The 25054-nt window shown below is 43.4% G+C and overlaps 1 protein-coding gene and 1 long non-coding RNA gene across 7 annotated transcripts in view; both read right to left on the bottom strand.

Moving 5' to 3' along the window:
* LOC105287054 (rho GTPase-activating protein 100F) overlaps positions 1-25054 on the bottom strand; it is a 66074-nt gene that overhangs the window by 37915 nt on the left and 3105 nt on the right. For 4 of the 6 annotated variants that reach the window (XM_011352452.3, XM_011352451.3, XM_011352450.3 and 1 more), the window contains exons 2-3: positions 23949-24060; positions 17943-18180 (exon numbers count right to left, since the gene is read on the bottom strand). In XM_011352452.3, coding sequence (XP_011350754.1) covers positions 17943-18155 — 213 coding nt within the window. In that variant the 5' untranslated portion in view covers positions 18156-18180; positions 23949-24060. Of the gene's footprint in view, positions 1-17942; positions 18181-23948; positions 24061-24814; positions 24834-25054 lie in introns of those variants that run through there. The other 2 variants (XM_026972424.1, XM_026972425.1) reach the window with 2 other exon arrangements.
* On the bottom strand, positions 567-17936 carry LOC105287051. Its single transcript, XR_895385.3, has 2 exons — positions 4786-17936; positions 567-4389 (listed from the first exon to the last, which is right to left on the bottom strand). It is a non-coding gene; the product is annotated as an uncharacterized LOC105287051 (long non-coding RNA).

Here is a 25054-nt window from a genome sequence, read left to right as displayed (position 1 = left end):
AGAGAAGAGATCCCTCGCTTTTCGCCATTGCCACATGTATGTAAGTTCTAGACTTGATGTTCACATCGCGGTGTAGCGAACACACACACACCCGCGCGTGCACGCACGCACGCCTCATCTACGCTTGCGAGTATTCTCTAACACTTCTTACACGCTATTTTATCTTTGTCAACCCGCAAATGTCCTGCATGCGAAATGTAGTTGGCGCGTGATGACATGCGGATAACTTTACGCGTATTCAGCGCGTAACGCGCTTACAGGTTTCTCGAAACGCGCAACAGGAACTTATTTATGTGCAATGTGTCGAAATATATTAAGCATCATGCTGGCAGCACGTGGCAGTTGCATTTGTACGTGCACGTGCAGGATGACTCTCAAAATTGTCTATGCATGCTGCACGTAACGAGCATAGAACACTGTACTGCACAGTCCCGAAAATTTTCTCTCGTATAATGTAAATCGTCCAAAACGACTTTGTAAAACACACATGTTAACTTCCTCCCTCCATTCTACCGCTTCCCTCGTCCTTCACGCGCAACCATTTTCAGATGTAGACTTGAGGCTAGTTTTTTTTTAGGAGTTCAGCACGCGCGAATTTCGGAAATTCAGAATGTGCGGGGAGGAATTCCTCAGTAGGTGGAGTCGTTGGGCGATGCTAATTGCGCGACGCCATTAGAGATGCCATTAATGAACGGTACGCGCGAGTTATGCCGCGAAGGCGAGCGGGATGGGAACGCGCCCGCGCGAAGTGGACGACACTTAGAATCGACGACGACGGCTCGAGAAACGGGAGCGGGAAGGCGGCACCTGGCTCTACTCGAACTTTTGCAATTAGCAAAGTAAATTGCCGGTAACCTTCCGATCCCACGAGCGAGTGCGGGGTACGGCGCTCGCGCGATACGGTGTTTCATAATTTAATAACGTGTCACACGCCGGGTCCTTCCCCCTGACCCCGGAAGTACAATTCGTTTTTCCCACAGCAAATCGCCATTACAGATTTGATTGCGTTACGCTATTTTGTCAACGCTCGGCTAAGGATCCGTGAAATCGCTGTATCTTAATTTGGAACTTTAATTCCGTCGCTTGTTCCCACGTCTATTCCAGTCTTTTTCTATTCTAGTCTTGCATTCCTAGTTCCTTGACATTTTTAAACGAGATAACACCTGAAATGATAACTAAGCAGTCGATTACTACCAGACATTACGCGACTCGACATTATGTCATAGAACAGTAGCTATTTTTCAGGATAAATTATCACGCACGCTTCCCTTTATCCCATAGTTAAATTATTTTAACTTATAAAACGTGGAGAAAAAGAAAACTTTTCTACTCTAGCGATATGACAGAGTTCCATTTTCCCCGCGACACACAAGATACGATTATTTGCGCGACGGATCGCCGCCACAAGCGAGAAACTTCGTCCTGGGATTTCGAAGGAGGGAAAAGCCACGACTCATCGATTCCGCCGCTGTTTACCCCGATTGCCGTATCCTCGAGGATGTCGTCAGCCGTAAATATCCCCCGGAGATACCGTTTCTCACGAGGGTTTCTCTCGTCTTCTTTCTTCTCTTGCTTTTTTACCGTGTGTATTCGTGCATTTAAAGTATAATTTATAAAACGCGCGTGCTGTACTCTTAAACGTTTGCCTTATATAGCTCTAGTTTGAGAACACTCTAAGAACACGCAACCCAAGTCAATGCAAAGCATGAGATAAATCCAAAATTGACGTTACAAAATTAACTCGCAATCCCACATTCAACGCGGAAGTGCAGAGTAAAACGAGCGCTAACGTGGCTCCCTTATGTAACCGTTCGTCTGTTATCCTTCGTGAATTTTTAATCAAGCTACGAAATATGGTCCGTGTGGCAGTTCTCCGTCATCGCGAGTAGCTTGAATCATGGGAAAGAGAAGGAGCCTTCCAGTTAGCCATAGCGGGCTCTAAATCCGTCTAACGATGTCGCCTGTTTGAATTTTACCACGTACAGTTCATAAAGTATGTAAGGGGATCGATCGTCCCCATGTGCGGGTCTGTGCATGTGCAGGGTGTCTTTCCACAGTCACAGAACATACATGAATGCCGGCACTTCGATAAAAGTAGATAGATATAATAGATAGTGAGAAAAACGACAAAAAGTAGAAGCTTTGAATGAACTTTCGTAGAGACCGAGAGGCATCACGAGGATCTCCGGCTACGGAGGGTTGGGCACGGCGAAATCGAGTCGGTCACTTGGAAGACATCACTGTAGGAATCGAATAACTTTCTTCGATGCTTTATCCGTGGAAGCGCGTAGCTTATATTGGGTATGGTCGGGCCACTCGAGCGCGAAGTACACGTATAATCGTATTGAAAGGCAAATATGCGAGTATCCGTCCTATCCGCGACGCTCGTTACAGATCGGTTTATTCTACGTCGAGCGCGGGCCGGAGACATAGCGAAGAATTGAAATTCAAAGAGCGCCGAGCAAAAGCTTTCCATTATAAAGGGATTCAATAAAAGGGAAATATTCAAATTCGAGTAGTACGTCTTTTCTGATATTTATAGAACGGCTAGAGAGCTCATCGGACGGATGTCCTTGCGTAATTTCATGTCGACAGAGCAGCACATAGAGGGAGAGAGAAAGAGAGAGAGAATTAGAAACGACTTTCGAACGAAAAAAATTCAATACGAATATTATACTCTCTTGAACCTATCGACGTGTTATGTCATAAGAAACCTCTCTCATCTTTCTTTCTGCATAAACTTGCAATTTTTGGTTTAATGAAAAATATGTTTATACGTATAGATATATACGTATAATTTTGAGTTGAGTTCTTTAAGGACACAGGTTGATCCTAGATCTGTAAATAAAACTGTTAAGAACTGGCACAAATCTACGTACGCGGCACGTCGGCTTTCGATACGGATCGATTTATTCTACTTCAAGCGGCAAAGGAATTTATTTGACGGACTGAAAGCCAAAGAAGCGCGCGCGTGCCGATCAAAGCGATGTTTCCATTGTAAAGGCAGGCAATTTAAATAAAAAATGAAAATATTAAAATTCATAGAACACGCTTATTTTTTATTCCAAATTCTCTCCCTTTCGTAAATAGCACGTCTCATGTACCCGCCGAAGAGAGAGTATTAACATGTTAACATAATCCGGTCCATATCCAGCTTATCTCATTGAGTTTACTTTGTGATAATGACATATAGGTTGTGAAGTAGAAGAGTACAGAAGTATAAGTAGGTACTGTGAAAAAGAATGTTGATTTTAAAAACGGAAAATTCAGTGATGTTATTTCGAGGATTCTATGTAATAAAACATGCTTTGAAGGATTTATTAGCAGTAAAATTTAAACAATTCTATCTACAAGATTTATACATAATTTTATTTGAATAATCTTCCAATATTCACACATGAGATTCCGAAATATTCTCCAAACTAATTAAATAATTATACAAATAAATAATAACATTCAATTATTTTGCTAATAATGCTTGTACATTGTACATAACAAATAATTACTATACCAACAATTAATGTATTCATAAATTGTTATTTGTATCTCGTTTATATAAATGGCGATGCCAAATTGTTCAAATAATGGCGCTGTACCATTTTAAAGCATACCACCACATTTGCATGCAGCTTTATTTTGCAAATCAATTTGTTCAGAAGGTAGATACAAATATTCCTCAAGAAACGTAACAGAGACGGAATGTCGATCAAGATTGTACAATCGGGAAGCAACGGAAATTCAAGATGCGCGACTATTCTTTTCTCTTGTTTTTTATAAATTATGCATTCGGTATCGATGTTGCTTGTCGATCAGCTTCTTTCTTCGGCGCTGTCATGCTATAACTTGCAAGTATCTTGTGATTGAAAACGTATTTCCTGCTGAAAAGCGAATTTTCGAGGAGCCGTAAACGGTTCGTAGTAAATAGTTTTGCAGATTCTATCATCCATACGTGTAAAAATCATTATACATTATAATATTTTTTATCATCGGTAATAACATTTAAAAAGATTTAAGATATTAATTAATGTTTGCAATCAAATGAATTTGATGGAAATTCTTTAGTTTGATTTCACAACGTGTAAGGAAAATTTGACAAAGAAAACGATGGAAGAGAAATTGCGATGCGCTCCCGATTTAGATTCCAGCAAACGACGTTCGATCTCTTACGAACATCACGCGTGATTGCGAAGTCTCGCCATAACAAATGGGAAAACCTGCCGTTGACAAATAGGGAAAATGTGGATCAGAACGCAGATCCTTGTAAAATTATGGTGAAATAACAACAATTTCGCGACGCCGCGGCGCGCACTTGATGGAATTCCCGCATGGAAAACGGCCAACGCACCCTCTCGTCACAGCCTCCGCATCAACTTTCTCACATCCGCTGCCCTTAAAAAAACAAAAGCCCCTTCTTGATCTCCCTATGTAAATAATGCAAAACACCAGGAGAACGGCGTCGACAGCACCGGTTGAAGAGCGCGACACGGTATTCCGCTTGCGAGTTCGCGGCGTTATGCATTTTTCATCGCGCGAATGCGTGTTATTGCCGCATACAAATACGAATATTGGCAATATTCGTATGAATACTGAAACGTGGATACGCATATTAACAATACGTACTCAAATATCTATTAATAACATGCTGCATCGTGTGTTATGCGTTACATTGCATAACATATATGCATGAATACGCGTTATATTTAATATACAAATAATATATACGTCCGTTCTCCATGTGGACAAGGATAATTGATAACAATTCTACTCAGAATCAGCGCGAATTACAGAATGGGCTTGAAAATCTCGCGTCGGCCGGATAATCCGCATTACGAGATCCATCACTGTCTCGAAGCTTCCACGTGGTGTCATGCAGATGTCAGGGAAACCAGGATCCTTCGGAATCGAAGATCCTCGAAGCTAAAATTGTCGAGATGCTTGGATCTCGAATTTTCAATTCTGACTGTTTCTTGCACCTCGAAGCGATGCTCCTATTTAATTCACGTTGATCTTTGCTGTTGATCACTTTGTTGATCACTTTTCAGTGCGCGGTCGCGCACGCGCGCGTTTATCTTACGTCTGTTACGTAACGCCGCTGATTCATATACTAATGTAAAACTGAATCCGCCAAATATCTCGGTTATATACTGCTGGCGCGAGATCGATTGATGGTTACCAAAGCCGACACGGCCGGCTGGATGCGCGCGGTTGTCCGCGCTAAATGTCGAACACGCCCGCGACTTCCGGTCAATCCGTGCGTCGTAATTGTCGTTGTTTACATCGTTCGTGGCGGCGGGCACCCTCATCAGGGTGCGTAATTAGCGGCACGCGCGGATCCGTCCGGCTAATTGAACGGCGCGTATCGGGCACCGAACAAAAGTTTATCAGATTTTTACTATGCAATCATGAATAAACATATGACAGAAGTAAATCGTAATAATTACGTCCGCCGGCCGTGCCGTCCACTGACGAATTGATAATTTACCGCTCCAGTGGCGATTATTTTTGCATTCATGCATGTATAATGTAATCCGCACGCGAATGGGCACGCGTATGGGCAGAAATGTTTATAATCCTTTTTTCTTTTGTTTTCGCGACGACGCTACGGATTTTACCTCTGTAATTTACCTCTTCATGCCTCTTAAACGGTCCGGTTATAGCATACATCCGACATGGATAGATCTAGTTTTATGTCAGATCAATCAAATCATTATCGTAATTAGTCATAACTAGTCCATATAAAGCGACATAATCATAATCCATAATTAATACGTATATTCGTGCTGATTATAACATTATGCGCTATTCGGTATGAATAAACGATGTGTTTCATTATGATATATTACCGCGACAATATGACGACAGCAGCGGCGACATTAATGAAATAACTCGAGAGCGTAATTTATTTAAATATACCGCGATCGAATAACACGTAGGCGCGCTATGGAAACTGACCGATGACGGAGAGTACAAGGGTGACATGGGAAGAAGAGAGGAAGGGGATAAAAAAATGTCTGTAAAAGTCGCAACGGCAATTACCTATCGAATAATGTAATAAATTAAACTGCGTGCGCACAATTTCTCCGGGACGCCACGCTCGCATGATTTACGAGCGCGATTTCGCGGAGAGAGAATTCGGGGCAACACGTGAGGTTTATTCTTCTCGTATCAATTGAACCGATTGCTATCGCTAATATTAAATTATCGCTAACGATTTTATCCAAATCACATTGTACATCATCGCGCTTGCGTGCGCGTGCGTGCAAGCGGCCCTTTCACATAAAATCTCTTCCGTAAATGCGCGATAATTGCACAGCAACGTGATCATTAATTCCCCTGCCCCCGTGTGCATCGATCTAATTTATACCCTTACAATCCCGTCAGTCTGCCTTCGTAAATTTATTTCTGTCTATTTGATTATTTTTGAAGAAAAACAACGACGATATTTATCGATGCGTGAAATGCCAAGTAAGTCAGCCAGCTAATTGTCTGATTATTACGAGCTGAAAAATGGAGAAAAATCTCGCGAGAAAAATCTCGTTATTCATCCGTAAATTAGACTCGCGTAGCGGAAGTGGAATCGAGAGAAATGAAATGAACCTCCGAATATCTAGCGATAATTGACCCCAAAGCCGCAGTCTTCATCACCTTCGACAATCGACGCCTTTCGATGACTCTAAATCGACATCGCCGGAAGGACAAACGGAGTCAACGTTTCTCATTGAATCCGACACACCGACGACGATCACCGGGATCGATATTCATTCGCCTCCCTCCAATCCCTTGTTCATCGCCAACAGATATTTCCTCGGTGGTTTTTTCGCGGATCTTTTCATACGGTTCCAACGGAAAGCCACAGGCGCGAGAAATGGAATGGAAAATAAAGGAGAGACGGAAGAGAGAGGCATCGTAACGATCCACCTGCTTCAGTTCCGGCATGTGGAGGCCGGCGCGCGAGGGGGATAATTGCGGCCCGTCTGAAAATCAAAGGGACCTTCTCCCTTCCGTCCGACGTTACTCCGACATCGTCGGGGCAACCCCTTCCGCACCCGTCCCGTCCCGTTTTTCCGCCTGTCGGGACGATGTCCCGTTTTAATCCGCGGGTGCCATTCTCCCCGACGAGAAAAAGGGATTTCAGCCGAGGGACAGACAGAGAGGGTGAATTTTCCGCCAGCGATCTCTCACCGGCTATTATTTTTTACTTCGACTCGATGATCGCGCGATCGCTGACGCGTTAATTAAACATAGTATATGCTCTGAAATCTCCAAGATTCTTTTTTTGGCATATCTGGCTTATAGTATACTTCCTGCCAGCAATAATTTCCAGAAAGTTTGTTATTTATTTAGACACCGTCGTGCTTAAATCCGAGGAATTTCAGAAAAAAAGATTGCGAGAACTATTATGCACTTTCATGTCAATCATTGTCAAGTAAACAGGGATCTTTCGGATATCAAGGAAGCTACAAACATATAGATATAATAATGGTGAGAAGAAAAAGGAACTAAATCGAGAAGGCAGATCCAGCAATATATTTTCTCCGGGTCGGTTCCCTTCAAAGAAAACCGCGTTTACGGACCTTAACGGTATCCCCTGTACATATGTACATGGTACGGGGTACATAATCGTGCGTGCGTGCCTCCCACTATCTCCGTATTCTCGAGTATCCATTTTTCTCTTTTTTTCCCTTTCTCTCTTTCGCTCTTTCCTTTCCTCCCTCTCGGTCTTCTCTACTCGCCCCCCTTTTCTCTTACCGCTTCCTTTTATACTCAACACTCTTCTCCTCGTTCGAACCCCGACAGGCAGGGTGACAATTAGTCCTCAATTATGAAACCTCCCTCGGCGCGGTAACGCGTGACCCGGAAAGAAAGGGCGGCCCGAGAGGGTCGCTTAAGAACGTGTCGCACACGCGTGCACGGCCAACGCCACCACACCCACCTGTGTAGCCGATCGAATGCTCCGAAGTGCATGCACTTTTCGATCGGCCGGGCGATCGAGGGTCGTCGACGACAGGGGTTGTATTTCGATCTGCCGGGCTGTGAGCTGCATCGCACACGATGCGATGAGTCCTCGACTTTTTCGGCTGATGAATACTTAATGAGTTGCGGGACGTTTTACGTTAATTATTCAATATTCCAGAATTTTTCGCGAAAGTGCAGAAAAGGAACGTTGTCCCTCAGTTTAATTGAAATCTCGACGCGTCGTGATGCATTTCTGACCACTCTCCTCGACGGTCACGGGGAGATCGGCGTTTTTGAATCGACGTGAACCCAAATCGCGTCGCGGGTCCGTACGGGACGTCCGAAAAATTGAAAACCGCGAGATGCAGCTACTTGTGCTATATCTGCACGTGCAGGCACGTGTGTAATGCCGGACAAGAATGCGAACACGAACGTGAGCACGATCACGTTCCGGTGCGACTACGCTGCATTGTTGCGAGAGGAAAGTTTAATCCGACCCCCGCCACCTCATGCAGCTGCGATGCAATGGTTCGGCCCGGACGCACCCCAGAATGCATCTCGGATAATATAATGCCACATGACACGGTACACGCGGATGAAGAGAGGCGTACAAAGGCAAGATGGAGGGAAGGTGAGCGACCGAGAGAGAGACAGAAAGTGAGAGTGAGAGAGAGAGAGAGAGAATGTGTGAGTGACAAACTGCAGATACTCGATGATTCCCTTAAAGAGGTACGCTATCTCAAAATGAGGGTGGTTTATTGCGCGCGACTGTGAGAAAAGTAATAGATCCGGTGATTTGCTCTCGTAACAAATACACACCACTCGTTCTACGAGCGTTTCTCGAAGAATAGTAGAAGGAAAAGCGTTAAGGAAACGACGTCACCAGCGGGGCGTCGGAAGAAGATAATAAGGCGGAATTAATGGATGCTGGTTTGGCGATACTGCCGAGTTATACCAGGACGTCCCGTACGGAACGCAGACTATCGCTTGCCGCGCGATTAATCGCGTAACCGCGCGGGGATAATTCACCCCCGGTGGAACGAGTCTCTCCTGTATATGCATGCAGTTAGACACTCGGCGCGAGTCCCGATTCGCGCATAATAAATAATTCCGATAATTGCATGTTTAATCGTAGAACGCCAAGCGCGGGATGATTGCCGGTTAATGTCGTATTAACACGTCTCGCGACCCTGACGGCTATAATCGTCACGCTATTTCGTATCTTGCTCGGAATCACGTTAATGTCATGGTGCATGCGCTTGCGCGCGTTAATCAACGGACGAGGAATACGTAATTACAGTAAAAATGAGATGCAATCACGGTATTAGAAGCATCGTATCATAAATTAAATTAATGTTTGCATTGATTAGAAAAAAAAGAAAATGGATATGAAGGTAACAAAAAAAAGCAAATCAAAATGGCAAATTTCCTATCTCAGTTATGCTCAAGAAAAACCGTATTTAAGAATCTTACTTATAGGAGAATATCCTATACACATACGTACCGCAGGTACGCAATTTCGAGGAGGAAGCAGATATTTATTCAGGCACTGCACAATTTTGACGAGGCTAATACCGGAGCGCTGCGCAGTCGAATTATGGGTTACAGTAAATAACGAATATCCAATATCGACAGCCGTGGGTCGCGCTATTTTCGCAATGTCTCTCTGCTAATCTAGATTCGAACGTCAAATAAGGGACTGACCGAAACGCAAGGGTTCTGCGAGGCAAACTGCGATGGATAATTAAATATTGATTTTGCATTAGTGGATGCTCCAAGATAGAGCGGCTATTCATTAACGTGTTATAACGCTCGCCGCCGCTCATTGCTCGATCCATTCAAATCAAAGACCGGCTAGGACCTCCCGGCGCATTTCGCGATCATCGCCTGCCCTTCCGCCACTTGTTCATCCTTTTCTTCGTCTTCCTTTGAGCTCGTCGACGCCGATTGTTCTATCTAGACGGCGATCTGGCGCGATCGTGTCACAGCAACAAACTTTCCCCCGAGGATAAAGGCTCTGACACTCCAATCTCGTAGAGCCTCCGCGATTCCAATCGATTTGACGGAATTATAGACGTTTTGCAAAGATTGGCAATTAACAAGGTGCTGAGTTCATTCCGGCGTAATAACAGTTCAGGAATCAATCCTTTGTTCGCGATGTACTGTCAGCTGTTAACGATGTAATCGCCTTCTGCGAAGAGAGTCGCGCGGTCTTTTACATTGTTCTTCGCAGAAATTGTGCAAAGTCGCGGATTTTGTAGGGTACTGCATTTCGTTCCCGGAACGGTGTTTCAATATTTACACGCTCGACGAGAGCTAGCCGCGAGATAGATAGTACGGCGGATAAGCAAGCCGAGGGTAAGTGAATAGATGACTGTTTATTGCAGTTTTATCGTGGGGTAAAATAATGCAAACGAGTAATGCGAGAGACGGCATGCGTGCTAACAGTAACAGGAGAGTTCAGAGTTCACGAGATAAAATATGCAAGGATTTTAAATCGGATGTAATTTACGCGAATCGGAAAACCAGAAGAGAGAAGAATGCTCGCAATAATATTCGTATTCGTCGGGTGTATAATATTATAATACGGACATTGTTTGCTTTTCGCGTCTCGCCGACGTTTCCACGTAGTAATCCAGAGAATCCTAAGCGTAGCAAATATTCCCCAGAACGAAGGGGAAGTAAAGAAATTACGACTTCAGAAGGCTGTACATCCATCCGCCTGGAATCTCAAGAGGTCTCTCTTGTTATTGGAGTATATACACTGTGCGATCATTTATTTGCGTCAAATCCAATCAGCGCCCTTTGAGAACGAACGCGGGGACGATCATTTAAGTCTCGCTCGTTTGCCTTCCAAAAGCTAATTTATTTAAACGACATGCAGTCAAAATTGTATCTAAATAAGGAAACGTATGTTTCATTGAGATCCGGATTTAAATACACGTATGTTATACCGCTGCCTCACTCTCTCGGGAAGATTATTTGATACTGAAACGCGACGATTATAAAAATCCTACCTGAAAAACCAATGGCTGATACGCTATTTGATACTCGCTGAATTATTTAAATTAAATTATCTGGAGCAATGGAGTATTACGTGATTCACAAGCTCATGTGTTATTTATGGCCTGAAGGATCGTCAATTGATTCACGTAATTAATGCAGCACACATATTGATGTTCGCATCTAAATGTCCTCTCTACATAGCACGTAGTATTAATCTGCATTTTCATAACGAAAAGTGCTACCATAATCAATTCCAGCTACAAAGTCACATCGTCGCAATCATTTCCGTTTCCCTCGTGGCGAACATTGTGCACTAAAAAAAATCGGGGGAAAAGGGAGCTGTGAAATAAAAGTTCGAGGGATCGTTCGTCGCTCGACGCGAAGGTTTTACTCGCGAATGAATACTCGCAGGCTGGATTCACGTGAAATTAAATTACATTCGCGTAATTAAACTGCGCGTGAGCCCGCGTACGTTCACGCGTACGATCGCGGACGGGCGGACGAGAGCGAATACTCTCTCTTTCCCTTCTGTCAAGCATTCGATTTACGTCAGCTAGAATTCGGGTCACGCTGAATGATTTATTCGATCCAGTAGGTCGCACCTATATTTGCAAAATACCACTCGTTCTACGTGTTACGCGCTACGGGAGAGTATTCCCGCGCGCAGTATCGAGATTCGGGATTCGCGACGGCAGTCGCGCGATGCGCGTGCGCGATCGATCGTCCTGGATGCTGCGCCTGAATCGAATGAACGTTTCACGCAAACATCCGCGGGAAACCTCCACGTACGACTGCGGATATTATCGGACAACGCGAAAGTTGAGCGACGTACGAGAAGTTAAAACCAATTTCGAATCGCCGTGCGATCGCCGAATTTCAAATTTCGAAACAGCAAACCATTTCGAATAATCGTTTTCGCGAGAGAGACCGAGGGAGGAAGGCAGCGGGGCGAGATACAATTACAATTCAAATTAGCCTCTTGCGGACGATGGATCATGCCGCTTCTGTGACACGCGTTATGCACGAGCTACGCTCGTCGCGTCGTCCTTACGAAACATCCGGTTCGCGTGCGCGTGTCGAGGGCTCGATTGCACGTATATAATGCACCCTCTGCCTCTTTAGTCCTCTCTTTTTCTCTTTCTCTCTCTCCATTTCTCTCTCGGGACTATAAGAGCCCCGCGGCGGCGATTTTCGCAGAAGCATGCAAAATATCCAACTGGTCGTGCCGACACGCATGATACGCGGAAGGAACGTAAAGCCAAGTTCCGGAAACTTATATAGCACCGCTCGCCCCGCTGCACTTATGGTAATATCGAATCGGAAAGTTACTTTTACTACACCCCGAGCCGGTTTCTTGGCACGCCGTCAAGCGTGCGAGACGTACGCACAAAGGGAACCGAAATCGAGCTGATATCCGCCGATTAGGTCTCGATCCTCGCGGGGTGCGCATATATATGGTTTGCGGTACTTTATTTAGCGCGCGATATCGGGTTTCTTTTCGTTTCTCGCCGAGGAAACGAGTCGCACGAGGGAACAGTCGAACGGGGTAGCGCGACGAAACGGGACATCACGGTTATTCGCTCGGAAATTTTAATCGAGAGATCGCGTCATCAACGAGTCTTGAAAATATACCTCAGAGTCCGCCCTTTTACCGTTGCACTTTCGCCTAATTGCATTAAGGGATTCCTCTATTTAGATCCTCTCTGCTGTATTTTTGATAAGTATCAAAATAATCAAGGCAAAGTCAAATTAGGTTGGAACAAAATCATGAATTATCTCAGTTAATCACTTATCAGCTCGCCGGCTCAGAAATTGTCTAAACTGTCAATATCTCGACGTTCTCATTAATGAAAAGTACTTTCTGTTGTGTGTGCATGAACAATATGTCGCTAAAATTACCGCATGGAGAGCAAAGAGGAAATTAGTTGCACACACTTGCTCACGCTGATTTTGGCAGTCGCAATCCAGAAGCACTCACGTTTCGATTTTCGGCATCTTTATGTTCACTATATCAAGCGTACGAGTATCGAACACCAATAATCGAAGCATCGATGGTGACGCAAGCGGAATGCAGCCGCGAACGTGCGAGAGCTTTTTTAATTCTGGGGGTTAAGGATGCGCCGAGGGGGGGTCGACCGTGCTTCAGTCGGCGCATTCTACTTTCTAAATGACGTCGTTTATTATTTTAATGATGTCATTAGTGGAATGTAAGTAAAGTTGTCAACCTGCCACCTCATTCGGCCCAGCACAGTATAAGTCTCGGCGTCGCGACACCGCGTCGACGTTTCGGACGTTGGTCTCACCGGCGTAATTTTATATCCCGAGTAGAATGCAAGTGTGCTGCGGTATTCCTTTTTCTCCTCTTTCTTTTCTCAGAAAATGCAACTTTCGTCATCTTCCGATATCACTTACAGTAAAGAAGAAAAAAGGAGACACCGTGGCATTTTTCTCAGCGAAGGGAGAGATTTCTCTGCTTATATGTTTACTTAATAACAATCCGTAGCAACGGCGAATTATTGAACCGATCTCTCCCAGCCGATGGAAACAACGATAAGAGTGATTTAAGGGCGTGAAACAAAATCGGCGATAATGGACGACCTCAGATTACACAACGTCTCGGAGATAACGGTAATTACACGGTTGGCTGAATTTAAGTGTCTCGCAGCTAAATTAGCCGTGAAGCTTGCTACTAAAAATTCGCGCAAATCTTCTATCTTCTTTTTTAAGCTAAAAATACATCTAAAATATTATGAATCATTTCTTTATCATTTTAAGATGTAAACAACAGAAATCGCGATAGCATTATTATTATCAATTTATCATTATTAAATTTAAAATAACTTTCGAGAAGAGAAGTAATGATAATAGTAGCCTACTGTGCAGGATCCGTCTTTTTTCATTGCAGTCTTCGAGGTATTTAACAAAAGGATATAATAATAGCGGCGCAAAGGGCGCGTGCGAGCATCCCTATGTCGTCAGTGCTCTCGCGACGCGTCTCGATTGTCTCTCGCATCCGTTGAACTTGTTGAACACGAGATTCCCTTTCAAAAGGCGCATTTGTGATCCTCCGTCCTGGCTAGACGTCAACGGGAAGCAAACGGGGGCATATGCTAAAGGCCGTGATATTTCACAGTGATCCGAGCTCAAGCATCCGAGTACACCTCCGTGCTTCCAGCTTGCGATTAAACTCCTCCGGGGGTGGAAGAAAAAGATAAGAAACTCGAGGAAAAAAGAATCTAATGCGTCCGAACCTGATTCACTCGTTTTAGGATAACTTGTAACAATTGCTAAAAACAATCGCTCGTATCCACGATTTTAATTGCGCTCGACGATCGCACATACACACACGCGCGTGTCATGTTATGCATGCGTAGAAATTTCTCGATTTCTCGATCATTCGTCGTCCCCCGACCTTCCGGCTGCGTGCCGAAAACGCGCTCGACCATACCTCTCGATAGAGGACCGATGAGGGTGAAGAGAGGAAGGGTACGAGTCCGATAGAAAATGTATGCGCGTTTATTTCGCCGCGCCTCCGGGCGCCGATAGAATGCAAAATAATGGCAGCCTGCCGGATATTTGCGGGTGCGACTGTGACAAATATATCAGATAAAGCCTCCCCCTCCCGCCACCCTCCTCCCAGCACCGTTCCCTTCCCGTGTCCCGGCGCGCCGTGGTGTTCCGTATCTCTCTATATTGATTTATCGCGAACTGATACTCCACTGGTATCATATTTTCGATCCTGAGCGAACGAGCAAGCGGGTGCGCGCACCGCGTATTCTCGGCGATATCAATTTGAAGGTCCCGGCCCGCCGGCCAACGAGAGTTTTACACGATTTTATCGCGGGCAGGAGTTTTTCGCGAATTAAACCGGGGAGATATGCTCTGCGCGCGTTAGCACAAACGTATCGATCCAAAAACCTCCGCGGGATTTAGGGCAATTTAGGGAGAACGAGGGTATTCTTGCACTGCATCGATTAGACCGGTTTTCACTACGCTAACTTTTCCATATAGAATGGTGCTTTTAGAAAGCGGCCTAAATAATGGAATATCAGTGTCGCGACTAAATGTTATCATCGAGATACTGCATTAAAATTGAATAAGCAGTATTGACGTGTAGAGATATGATTTTTTTGTAAATAGCATTGCGTATATTTCCAAATGTACATATATGAAAAGAATAAGTTTTCAATTCTGAAAAAAGATAGTCGAAATTCGACGTGTTGTAGAGCAACATACTTTTTTAACAATATACCTATATTCAATGTTGAATTTAATGATTTGATATCCATTGGTGTGCAAACGCATCTTTAACGCGGTGCAGAAATGTTTTTTTTTAAGGCGATTAATAGAACTGTTCTCCCGCGTATTAAATCATTGCACTTCCACCTCTCTGCTTCCAAAACACGCCAAACGTGCGGGCTATGTAATAATCGTCATGTAATTTTGTTAAATTTTAATAAACTCGCGCTTGGGGTTGGCTTAAACGTGCATAATTTAATTAACTTATTAAATTCTCGTTACGTCGACTCGCGTCAGACTATCGCGAAGCGCAGACCATCGCAATTGCAATTACGGATAATTGCGGATGGCGACGTGCCACATTACTTCCGTGTTCAATATAGAAATTATCAACACGTTGAACAATCTCGATGTCGAGCCAATGGGTAAACCGAGAGGCACGACGTTAATATTCAACTAAGAATTCAGACGGAGATGATGATTTGCTGCGCGAAGGGGTGAAGTATTTTGCGAAATTTTCTCGGCAGCCACGTGGTCACGATCAACCATCCCGGTTGCAAGGCTATCCTAGAATGTCCGCCGGCATCGGCAGATGCATGTGGTGGCCGGTATGAGCGAGGTGCACACATGAGAACGCGTGTGACATTAACCCGATTAATCCCGACTTGCCCAATATGCGACCGTTCGACGCGTTTGGACGGTCGTTCGTGCAGTGTAAATCGAGCGGGACGTGCGGAACGGCGTACAATCACAAGGAGAACGCAGAAAGAGTGAATAAAATATATTGGGTTGTAACATATTTATTAAAAAACATTAAACAAACGGCAGAAATATATGTTACAACCCAATAAATTGTATAAAAATATTGTGGCGAATAAAAGGTAAATTGCAAGATCCGAACAATGAAGAAGATACGGTATCAAAATTTATGCTGATGATCATATTTAAATCAATTTCCAGCATATCAAACAATATCTTCAATACTTCAAGAGTCAAATGATGTCTCTTTACAGATATAGCAGAGAAATAGAAGACATTAATTTCTGTCTTATATCAAAACACTAAAGCGTTGTTACTACAGAAGCGAGCGCCAGCAGTATCTTACTTCGAAAATTCCAAAGAGCAGGTTTTGCTCTTTGGAAAGGGAAAATCCCGTGGCCAGTTCGCGGCTGACCTGACGCGATTGAAGCTCGCTGGACGATTTATTGAGACAAATTGAACGAACGGCAATCCGATGCTGGCGCTCGAAACCGGCGCGCTCGAACGGCTTCGGTTTCCGGCGCCGTCGTTTCTCAGCTCGCGATATAGAGCGACGAGGGGGTTAAGCGTGCGACTTCCTCCCTCTGTCGACTAACTCGTTCGCCACTGGCGCTCCGGGAATGTGCTCTTTCTTCATTTGTGACATCATACATCAAAACATCCTACTTTTCGCCAAGAGGCGCAACAAAGATTTGAATCCAGCTCAAGAGAAGAAAAAAATAGCTTCTGTCGAATAATGGTATCCATCATGGTTAAACCTTTTACAAAGATTTTCAACGTATATTACAAGTCGCGCGCGATTGAATATAATCTGCGTACAATTGAATATTGATTTGTAATGATTACTGTATATTGTAAGAGACAAGTTTATTTTAAAAAATATGGATAAATGACTATTACTGATTATAAATTATTATAAACTGATTATAAATGAAGATTATTAGAAATAATTTCAGACGAAAACTATTCTAATGAAAATTCGATTTATCGTTCAAATAATATATCGTTCTATTCACAATTTATATAGCAGATACAAGAATGGCAACTTTTTCTGATGAATTACCATTGACAGAAAGTATGGATGTAGAAAGGACGATAGCAGTAACGGTTATTCTATATAAAATATAAAATTAAATGTGCTCATACGAATAACTTTTGCATCACTGGCCGTGCACAATATCGTATCGGATAAAAGTTACAATATGACTAAACGCGTGATAGACAAGCTGAATTTTTCACGTTTGCCCTTTAATGTATGTAAAATATGACTCAGGCATGATATAAATGCCAGACTTCTCGCACGAAAAGTAAAGACAGATATCGCAATAGAAATATGTCGCGATATTTGTCTCTTTTGAAACAAAAGAATTACAATTTTTATCACAATTCTACACGATAATAAAATTTAATGTTTATTCAGCTCGAATTGATTCTTCATCCAGACTAAAAAAAAATAAAATAAACCTATACTAATTGTAAGTTTAAACCGCAAATCTAAGTGGCTGATTTAACATCTTCAATTGTAACTTATCAATTTTTCCTTTATTCCAGAAATCTGGAACATTGTATATTTCAGTAAAAGATACATTTAGCATTTCGAACAAAGAAAGAAATATAAAGAGTAGCGAATTATAGTTCTTGCTTGGACCGAATGGTTATAAATTCTATTTTTTCCTTACTGAAAATTTCAGTAAAATTTTCGCGTTTTGTGTAACCGTAAATTTGTCCACGACTTCTGTGTGAGAGAATGGCGCATGTAAAATTTACAAGCCAAGGATTAACATTTCCAGACTACTCAATATTACATGAAGAAAGTGCGCGCGCACTTTATAATCAAGGAATAATATCAAATTCTTGGATCGATCAGGTTCGCACGATGTGTCTTTGAAATGCTTTCCGCCGTGCTGTTTTATGGAGCACGTGTTACATGACATTACGTAAGAAAAACTTAGGCATTTTGCACATTCATATACTTGACTTACCTTCCTGCGGCCGCAGCAGAGCATGGCTGCTGCGCTGCAGCTGCGGCGAGCCGTCGACGAGAGTTGAGGCTGATGACAGACGTAGCTGAGTCGTGCGCCCCCTTCCCGCTGCAGCTGCACCACGCGCACCTGCACCTGCTCCCGCTCCCGTTGTCCTTGACCGACACCGACTCGACCACCGTACTTGATGCGCACGTGTTTTCGCCACTGCATGAGTTCGGTGCGTCATGCCCTCTTCCTGAAATTGCAAAAATTGTTTTCAGGAGAATTATAAAATTTTATTATTCTGTAAATCATGTATAATAAAAATATAAACGAGCGGAAGATACGTTAATGCTCGATGATGCGATAGCGCAACGACTTTGTAAGTAGTATTGGCTGCGTTCAGCAGAAAAAGCTGCTTAAAGCTTTTAGATTCAATCAAAATTAAGCCCATACGCCAATCAGATTCACGATTTTTACAACAGTTGCAAAGCAACTGTTTTTTCTGCTGAACGCAGCCTATGTCAGACGTTTCGACAGCCGCTGAACAAATTAGTCCGCGCCTGTGGAATTTTGCAGAAAATTTGCAGACAAGGTCGGTGAACTATGCCGGTAACGACAGAGCCATAAATGTGGATAGTTTATTAGCGGCAGGTAGCCCGTGCGCTCGCGCACGTGGTATTGAATAACCGTCGTATTTCTACGGACTTAATTTACGGCGACATTAATACACAGTTAATATTAAAGCTCGTATTTTATCCACGGGCGAATCATAAACCCGTAATGGATCTCCACATAATCTCCTCGTTTCCTCCCCTCTGCATCCCTCTCGTGAAACCCTGTTTCCCCTCCGTCGCGTCTCATTAACCCATTTTCCCTCTCGTTCTCCGATTCGCGGCTGTCTTAATTTATTAATGACCGACCTGTATCCGCGCGCGATCGATTACCAATTCGCGCATACACAAATGATATTCCCCTTGTTCTTCTCTCCTCTCCTCTCCTCCTCCTCTCTTTACTCCTCAGATCGACGACAGTTATATAAATCCGCGTGAGAACGCGCGTATACGCTTTCCTCTTCGCTCCTTCGTCCTTCTCTTTCTTCCCACTCGCCCCCCTGTCCTCGTCCTACATTTCCATTATATTATCTTCGACCACGCGCGAAATGTCTCTCGTCTTTTTTCCAGAAATAACCGTGACACGCGATGTCGGCGTTAATAATTGAAATACGCGTCCCGTGATATATCGGTGTCGCGCGATTTCTCCGATAAAATCACAAATCTCTCGCTGAATCTGTACCGCCACAGCGTTCACAATGGTACAAGTTTTTATATTCGTTTTTCTCCTCTGTAATTCAGTAAAACTCGTATAACATTCTTCAACTCGTAAATTTGGTGTATTGAAAGTCTAATGTCAGATTTGAATAAACAGGAGAGCTAAAAGGAGTACTTGATTTACGCAACACCGAGAAACGCGTATTCGATTAAAACGTATCGGTAAATATCAATTTATGGTACACATTAAATCGACAACACGTAATTCGGTCGCGTATAATTGCTTCATAAATTACACGTTTCGATCCAATTGATCGGCATGTTGCTTATAGCTTTATGTTCGGATTTAATAATCATGTTGACATGAGTACGCGCAACACGAATCGAGGCAAATGTAATTTAATCAAAGGACGCAGGCGCTAGCCTGTCGAATATTTAAGCGATTGGACTGGTTAATAACAAAATATTATTACATTTGACCGGCCGCTCCAAGACAATCAATATCACGTGTCAGCGAACTCGCATTGATAAATCGCAGTCGTGCACAAAAGTTGCTGAAATTTAACGTGGCATTCCTCGTTCACGAATATGCGTCATATTTCCAAAAATGAAATTTAATGAGATTCGATATTGCGCAAATCGTTCGCATTGCTCGAACCACAAAGTTGTAAATCCCGTTTTACCTTTATTGAAAATTTTACTAAACGCATTTCACGTAAACATAAATATTTTCAGGAGCTTCCAGCCTTCCAGCTTTGAGAACTTTCCGCATATCAAATCGAAAAGCCGGAAATTAAAATTGCCTGCTGTTTAATGTTACATAAGAAAAACGCTGAATGTTTGAGAAATTATTAAACGACTTGGACTTTTGCGAATTAATTGAACTCACTCGCGCGAATATTTCCAGCCAAGCTCGTAATCTACTTTTATTCGGATGTCAAAGGGGAACCGTCAGCCGATCAATCGTTCTCGCCAGTTGAGCTTCTGGTATTCGCAATTCGCGGGACAAACTGACCCATTTCTCCGACAACCCATATATCGAACACGATCGGATAATCTATGGTACATGCCAACACGCGATCACGGTTGATCTGGGGTCATGGTACGGCACGACAGGAATCTCATGAGCCATGTCAGTCGTGACCGACTATGCCGAAACCGCTTGGATCACTATTTACACGACATTCTGTGTCAGACTCGCGTCGGCTCATTAAGAATCAATGAAATCCCGTAACACATGTTGGAAGCCTGTGCGCCGTAAACCTTGACCCATTACGAATCTCACCCTACAAAGGAGAGGGATCCCCCTGCGTTCATTCGTTCACTTAGGTCTATCCACAGGGTTTCCCATACCCTCCGACTAGCCTTACCAAATCGCCCTTTAATTCTCTTTGCGAGGGAGGATAGAAGCGAAGAAACTCGTAAGTTTCTCCGCGATATCTTATCGACACGTTGTGTTACGCGTAACTTTGTAAAAATCAATAATGTTCTTCCAATGTATTTTCAATATGTGGAATTCACGTCAAATTCACTTTTCGCAATAGTAACGCGCAGTACAACCGAATAATGAGACTCCAATGTTGAAATTGTTTGATGGATCATTATCTTTATAATACCGGTGCTAGGCGCGTGCAGTGAATAGATTTCCGCTGATTCAACGCATTTTGTAAAAACTATCGTGGACTTTTATGCTATACATAACTATACATAACTATAGCAGACTGCTGCGGAGACAGGTTTGCAGAGACATCCGAGATTATGCCGGTCGAGGCGGAATTTAAAAAACTGTCCCGTGAGCGAAATTCCGGAACGCAGGAATTCAGAAGCGGTTTAATAATTAAGCAGCGACGTGACAATGTCGTAATAAATTGGAGCGCGCTCACGAGGGCGATATTTATTATTACGAGAACGCACAGGAAGATTTTGCTATGCGTCAATAGCCGATGATATATTATCCATGATGTATGAGCGTCCGACCAAACTCGGTCGCAACTCCTGAGACGGTATTACGCCCGCATCGTAAATAAATTGACGATACTTTTGAAGTTTGATCCTCCTGCGGATTCCCGCCTAGCACGGTTTACCTTTCCAAGGTTTACCTTTCCGGTGAACTTATTATCCCTGACACTTTCTCGATGACGGCGCCTTGCACTCATTCACGCGATTTAATCAGAGCTAGGTGAACTTCATTCAAAACTTATCCGAAACGGGCACGCGCTACACAAAAGTAGAACACGCTGACGTGATTGCGTGGAAACGCAGATGTCGTCCCACTTGAAGCGAGCGACAGTCTTGCGTAATTGAACCATTGAATGAAACTGCTACTAGCGTCAAGTTATATTTACATCACTTTGATAAGAGTTTATAAACTTGCAACAAAGAATTAATGAAGAAAATCAGTTATCGTTATTGGAATACTTTCTTCATGATTGTAAAAAGGAAATGAAACATTTATTTGTCTCAGAACCATTTCTATACCGTAAAGTTCTGCAAATACGTATTTTCTTTTAAGACCTGCTATTCTATGCATATATTCTACGATAACCATTTTATGAAGAGAAAATTGAAGAGAATGGAAAAAAGAAAAAGAACGAGAGATTAAGCTTTATCTCTATAAGAATCACATTTCTGACTGCGACAAGTAATCTTCCCGTCAAGAAAGGAAACAACTTCGACAGGAACTGACCTTCGACTCGGAGTCGCGCACCCCTTTGATATCCTAACGCGCTCGTTATCTCATAAAACGCACGATCGTAAAGCGGTTTACTGCAGCTGCATGTATGTGAGATATGAAACTTTAATACCGTCGCGCCTCCTCCTCGTGCCGTTTTGATCCATTCGATTTGTCGGTCGCGTGTCTCGGCGGCGGATCAGCCTCGGCCAGTGGCGGATTCCGCGAGAAACCGCCACCGGCCGAGCTCTGGTAATAAACTCCGACCGAGCTCAGGAGGGTTGTAATCCGCTAAGAGGTCACCTGTAGCAACTTATCCCGCCGGCTATTGCACTATGCATCGTAATGTGGAGTCGTAAACAATGTCACTATAGTTGCCGAGTAAACGACCAATCGCTCCCCTGCGAAAGGATTTCGCAGGCGGCGCGTCCCTGCAAGGCGCGTCCATAGTAAAAGAACGAGTGGGGTCGATAGAGAGAAAGAGAAAGAGAAAGGGAGGGACAAGGGAGGGAAAGGGAGAAAACGAGCGGTATAATGATGCACGTGCAACGGAGAAAGATAAACTGTCACGCGCTCCCAAGAGTGCCGTGAACCGATTTTGTATTCACTCCCTCCGCGAAGCCGGTCGTCGCGATCGCGTAATTCTCCGGGAACATGCCGTTCGTGCTTTATGGAGGCTCATTGTTGTTGGGCATGATTAAGCTTAACGTTCCTCGAGATCTGATTATGGCGCGGAAGGAGCGCTGAAGATCGAGGAACGAACACCCGAAACAGACACGATGGAAAAAAAACGTGACACCGGGTGAAATTGCCGTGTATAAGTCCATACCTTCGTTATAATGAAAGATAAAAGAATTTGCGAGGCGACCGACGACGTTTACTTCGTGACATTTCTTCACGATACTGCGAAAAGAGCGTTCTTTGACAACCTACGCCATGCAAAAATGATAACGTGCAAGAATTCCGATTCAAGTAGAGATATTTTATTTTCACTCGCCTGGCTATAACGCGACGAAATTAAGCCCAGCATTTTACCGCCACGAAAAAACACATTATTCCAACGATAAGTATCGCTATTAATATAATATTTACGATAATTGACGCGTCGTGTGCGGCTAGAGCGATGTTGGAAGAACGATGGCGAATTTGTGAACGTCATCAAACAGTAATATTCTTTATATTCTACGGACAGGCGTATACGGTGTACGTCCATTTATAGTAACATGACGTTTAATTTATACAAAAGGCAGCCGACTGAGGTGAGACATTTTTCTATTCGGATCCCGAGATATCACGTGACGATATGTCGCAACGCAACGGAACTGTCGCCTTATCCGAGAAACATCGACTGGTACGAATTTTCTGTCGTACTCGATTGCCAAACTCTCTGCGTGACTCTGTGGAATGACGTTTTATAGTTTCGCGATACGTTACATGCAATTTATATATCCAGAGTAAGGCGGAAGCGTGATAACTCCGAGGCACATGATTTCCGATTAACAGAGAATATTTGTAAAAAGGGAGAAGAGAGAAAAGAGATTGGACCATCAAAATGATAACATCCGGTTAAAAGACTGATTTCGTGAAGCACCGTATTTTAAATCCGAGTTTTACATCGCGCGATACGTTTCTGAGGCGAAAGAGGCACTTAAAATCGGAAATTTTGCTCGTTAGCTCTCTCTCTCTCGTTCCCTTTCTCTCCTTCTCTTGCTCTTTACTCGCCCAGGTTGTCCGAGTCGTTCAGCGCAATCTCGACATTCGCAACATCGCGTTATAATCGCGTGGCCTGAAAATGCAGAGAGTCATATTTAGCTCTAAATGTCATCCGGCAAAGAGGTACCTGTAATCGGAGCTGAAAGCAAATTTAAAGAGTAACGATGAGTTGAGATTTCGCTTTCAGCTCCGATTACAGGTACCTCTTTGCCGGATGACATTTAGAGCTAAATATGACTCTCTGCATTTTCAGGCCACGCGGTTATAATGAATCGCACAACCAGTTTATTGGGCAGCGAGAGCGTCGAAATATAATATCAAATCAATACACGATATGCATATACGGTATTCTCGCGGATCGTTATGCACCTTCTAAAAACCATCTCTCGTGCGGAGGGCCGACGGGTCCCTGCTCGAGCAGTGTCCGACGATTTCTCTCATTCTGCTGGGCGCCGATCCTCACCCCTTCCGTTCCGTCTTCCTGAAAGATTACAAACGAGCGTCTTAATTAAGTGCGGAGGTCGTGGCCACGTGCCAGTTCCGATTAATAAGTTATCGGGACAGCGCACAATTTTTCCCTAAGTAAAACGTCAGCGTTCGCTTAAACGGCACACGACTCGCTAACGACTCGCGCTAATGGCATATCGAAGGTGCAGAAAAGAAAAAAGGAGAAAAGGCAAACCGATCGTACCTACGTACACGAAAGATTAACTGCGTCGTATCACGCCACGCAAGTTACTTAATACCTTTGCACACGCCACTTAACGCTTAACGATGCCCGGCAATTTTTTCCCCGAATGACACTTTAGCTCTTCTCTTTTTATTATCTCGTTGCCGGCGAGCTCCTTCCGCTCCTTTGCTGTTCCCCGAGTCATAGCGATGCGTTTTCGCCACATATAAAGGTTAGCGAACACTTGTTAGCCAAGTGGAAATTTAAACTCGTCGGTACCCAATCACTAGCTAGCCGATACGTGTTTTGTATAGCCCTTGTCTAGCAAAAGTACTGAGCCAGTAATGTAATGCTTAGAAGCCCTAGCCACTAGACAAATATATTGTCTAGTGATGAGCTAGCCTGGGCTAGATTAAAAACATAAAAAACTTAATTTTCACTGATTTATCAATTTAATACATTTTTATTATATTTACTTGGGATAATTCCTGAGCTTTGCTACTTGATATATGTATATATATATATATATACTATATAAATTTTGTTATTTAAAATTTCCACTTACCGAGGGATTCGAACTTGAGCCGTTGAGCGCCGCACTTCTTCGTTCTAATCCATTACACTATCAAATATATTTGATGAGCAAGTTTTAAATTGCTCTTGATATGTTATATAAAACTTATATACGAACTTAAAACTTTGTTTGAATTATTAATATGTATAATGACTGTGTAATGATTATCCAATTAATTTATTAACTGCACCAAAAGTAAATATAATGTAATATACAATTAAAATAATAAAG

Source organism: Ooceraea biroi, chromosome 9 (assembly GCF_003672135.1).
Source record: "Ooceraea biroi isolate clonal line C1 chromosome 9, Obir_v5.4, whole genome shotgun sequence".
In the NCBI taxonomy this organism is placed as follows: domain Eukaryota; kingdom Metazoa; phylum Arthropoda; class Insecta; order Hymenoptera; family Formicidae; genus Ooceraea; species Ooceraea biroi.
This window is presented reverse-complemented; position numbering and strand designations above follow the sequence as displayed.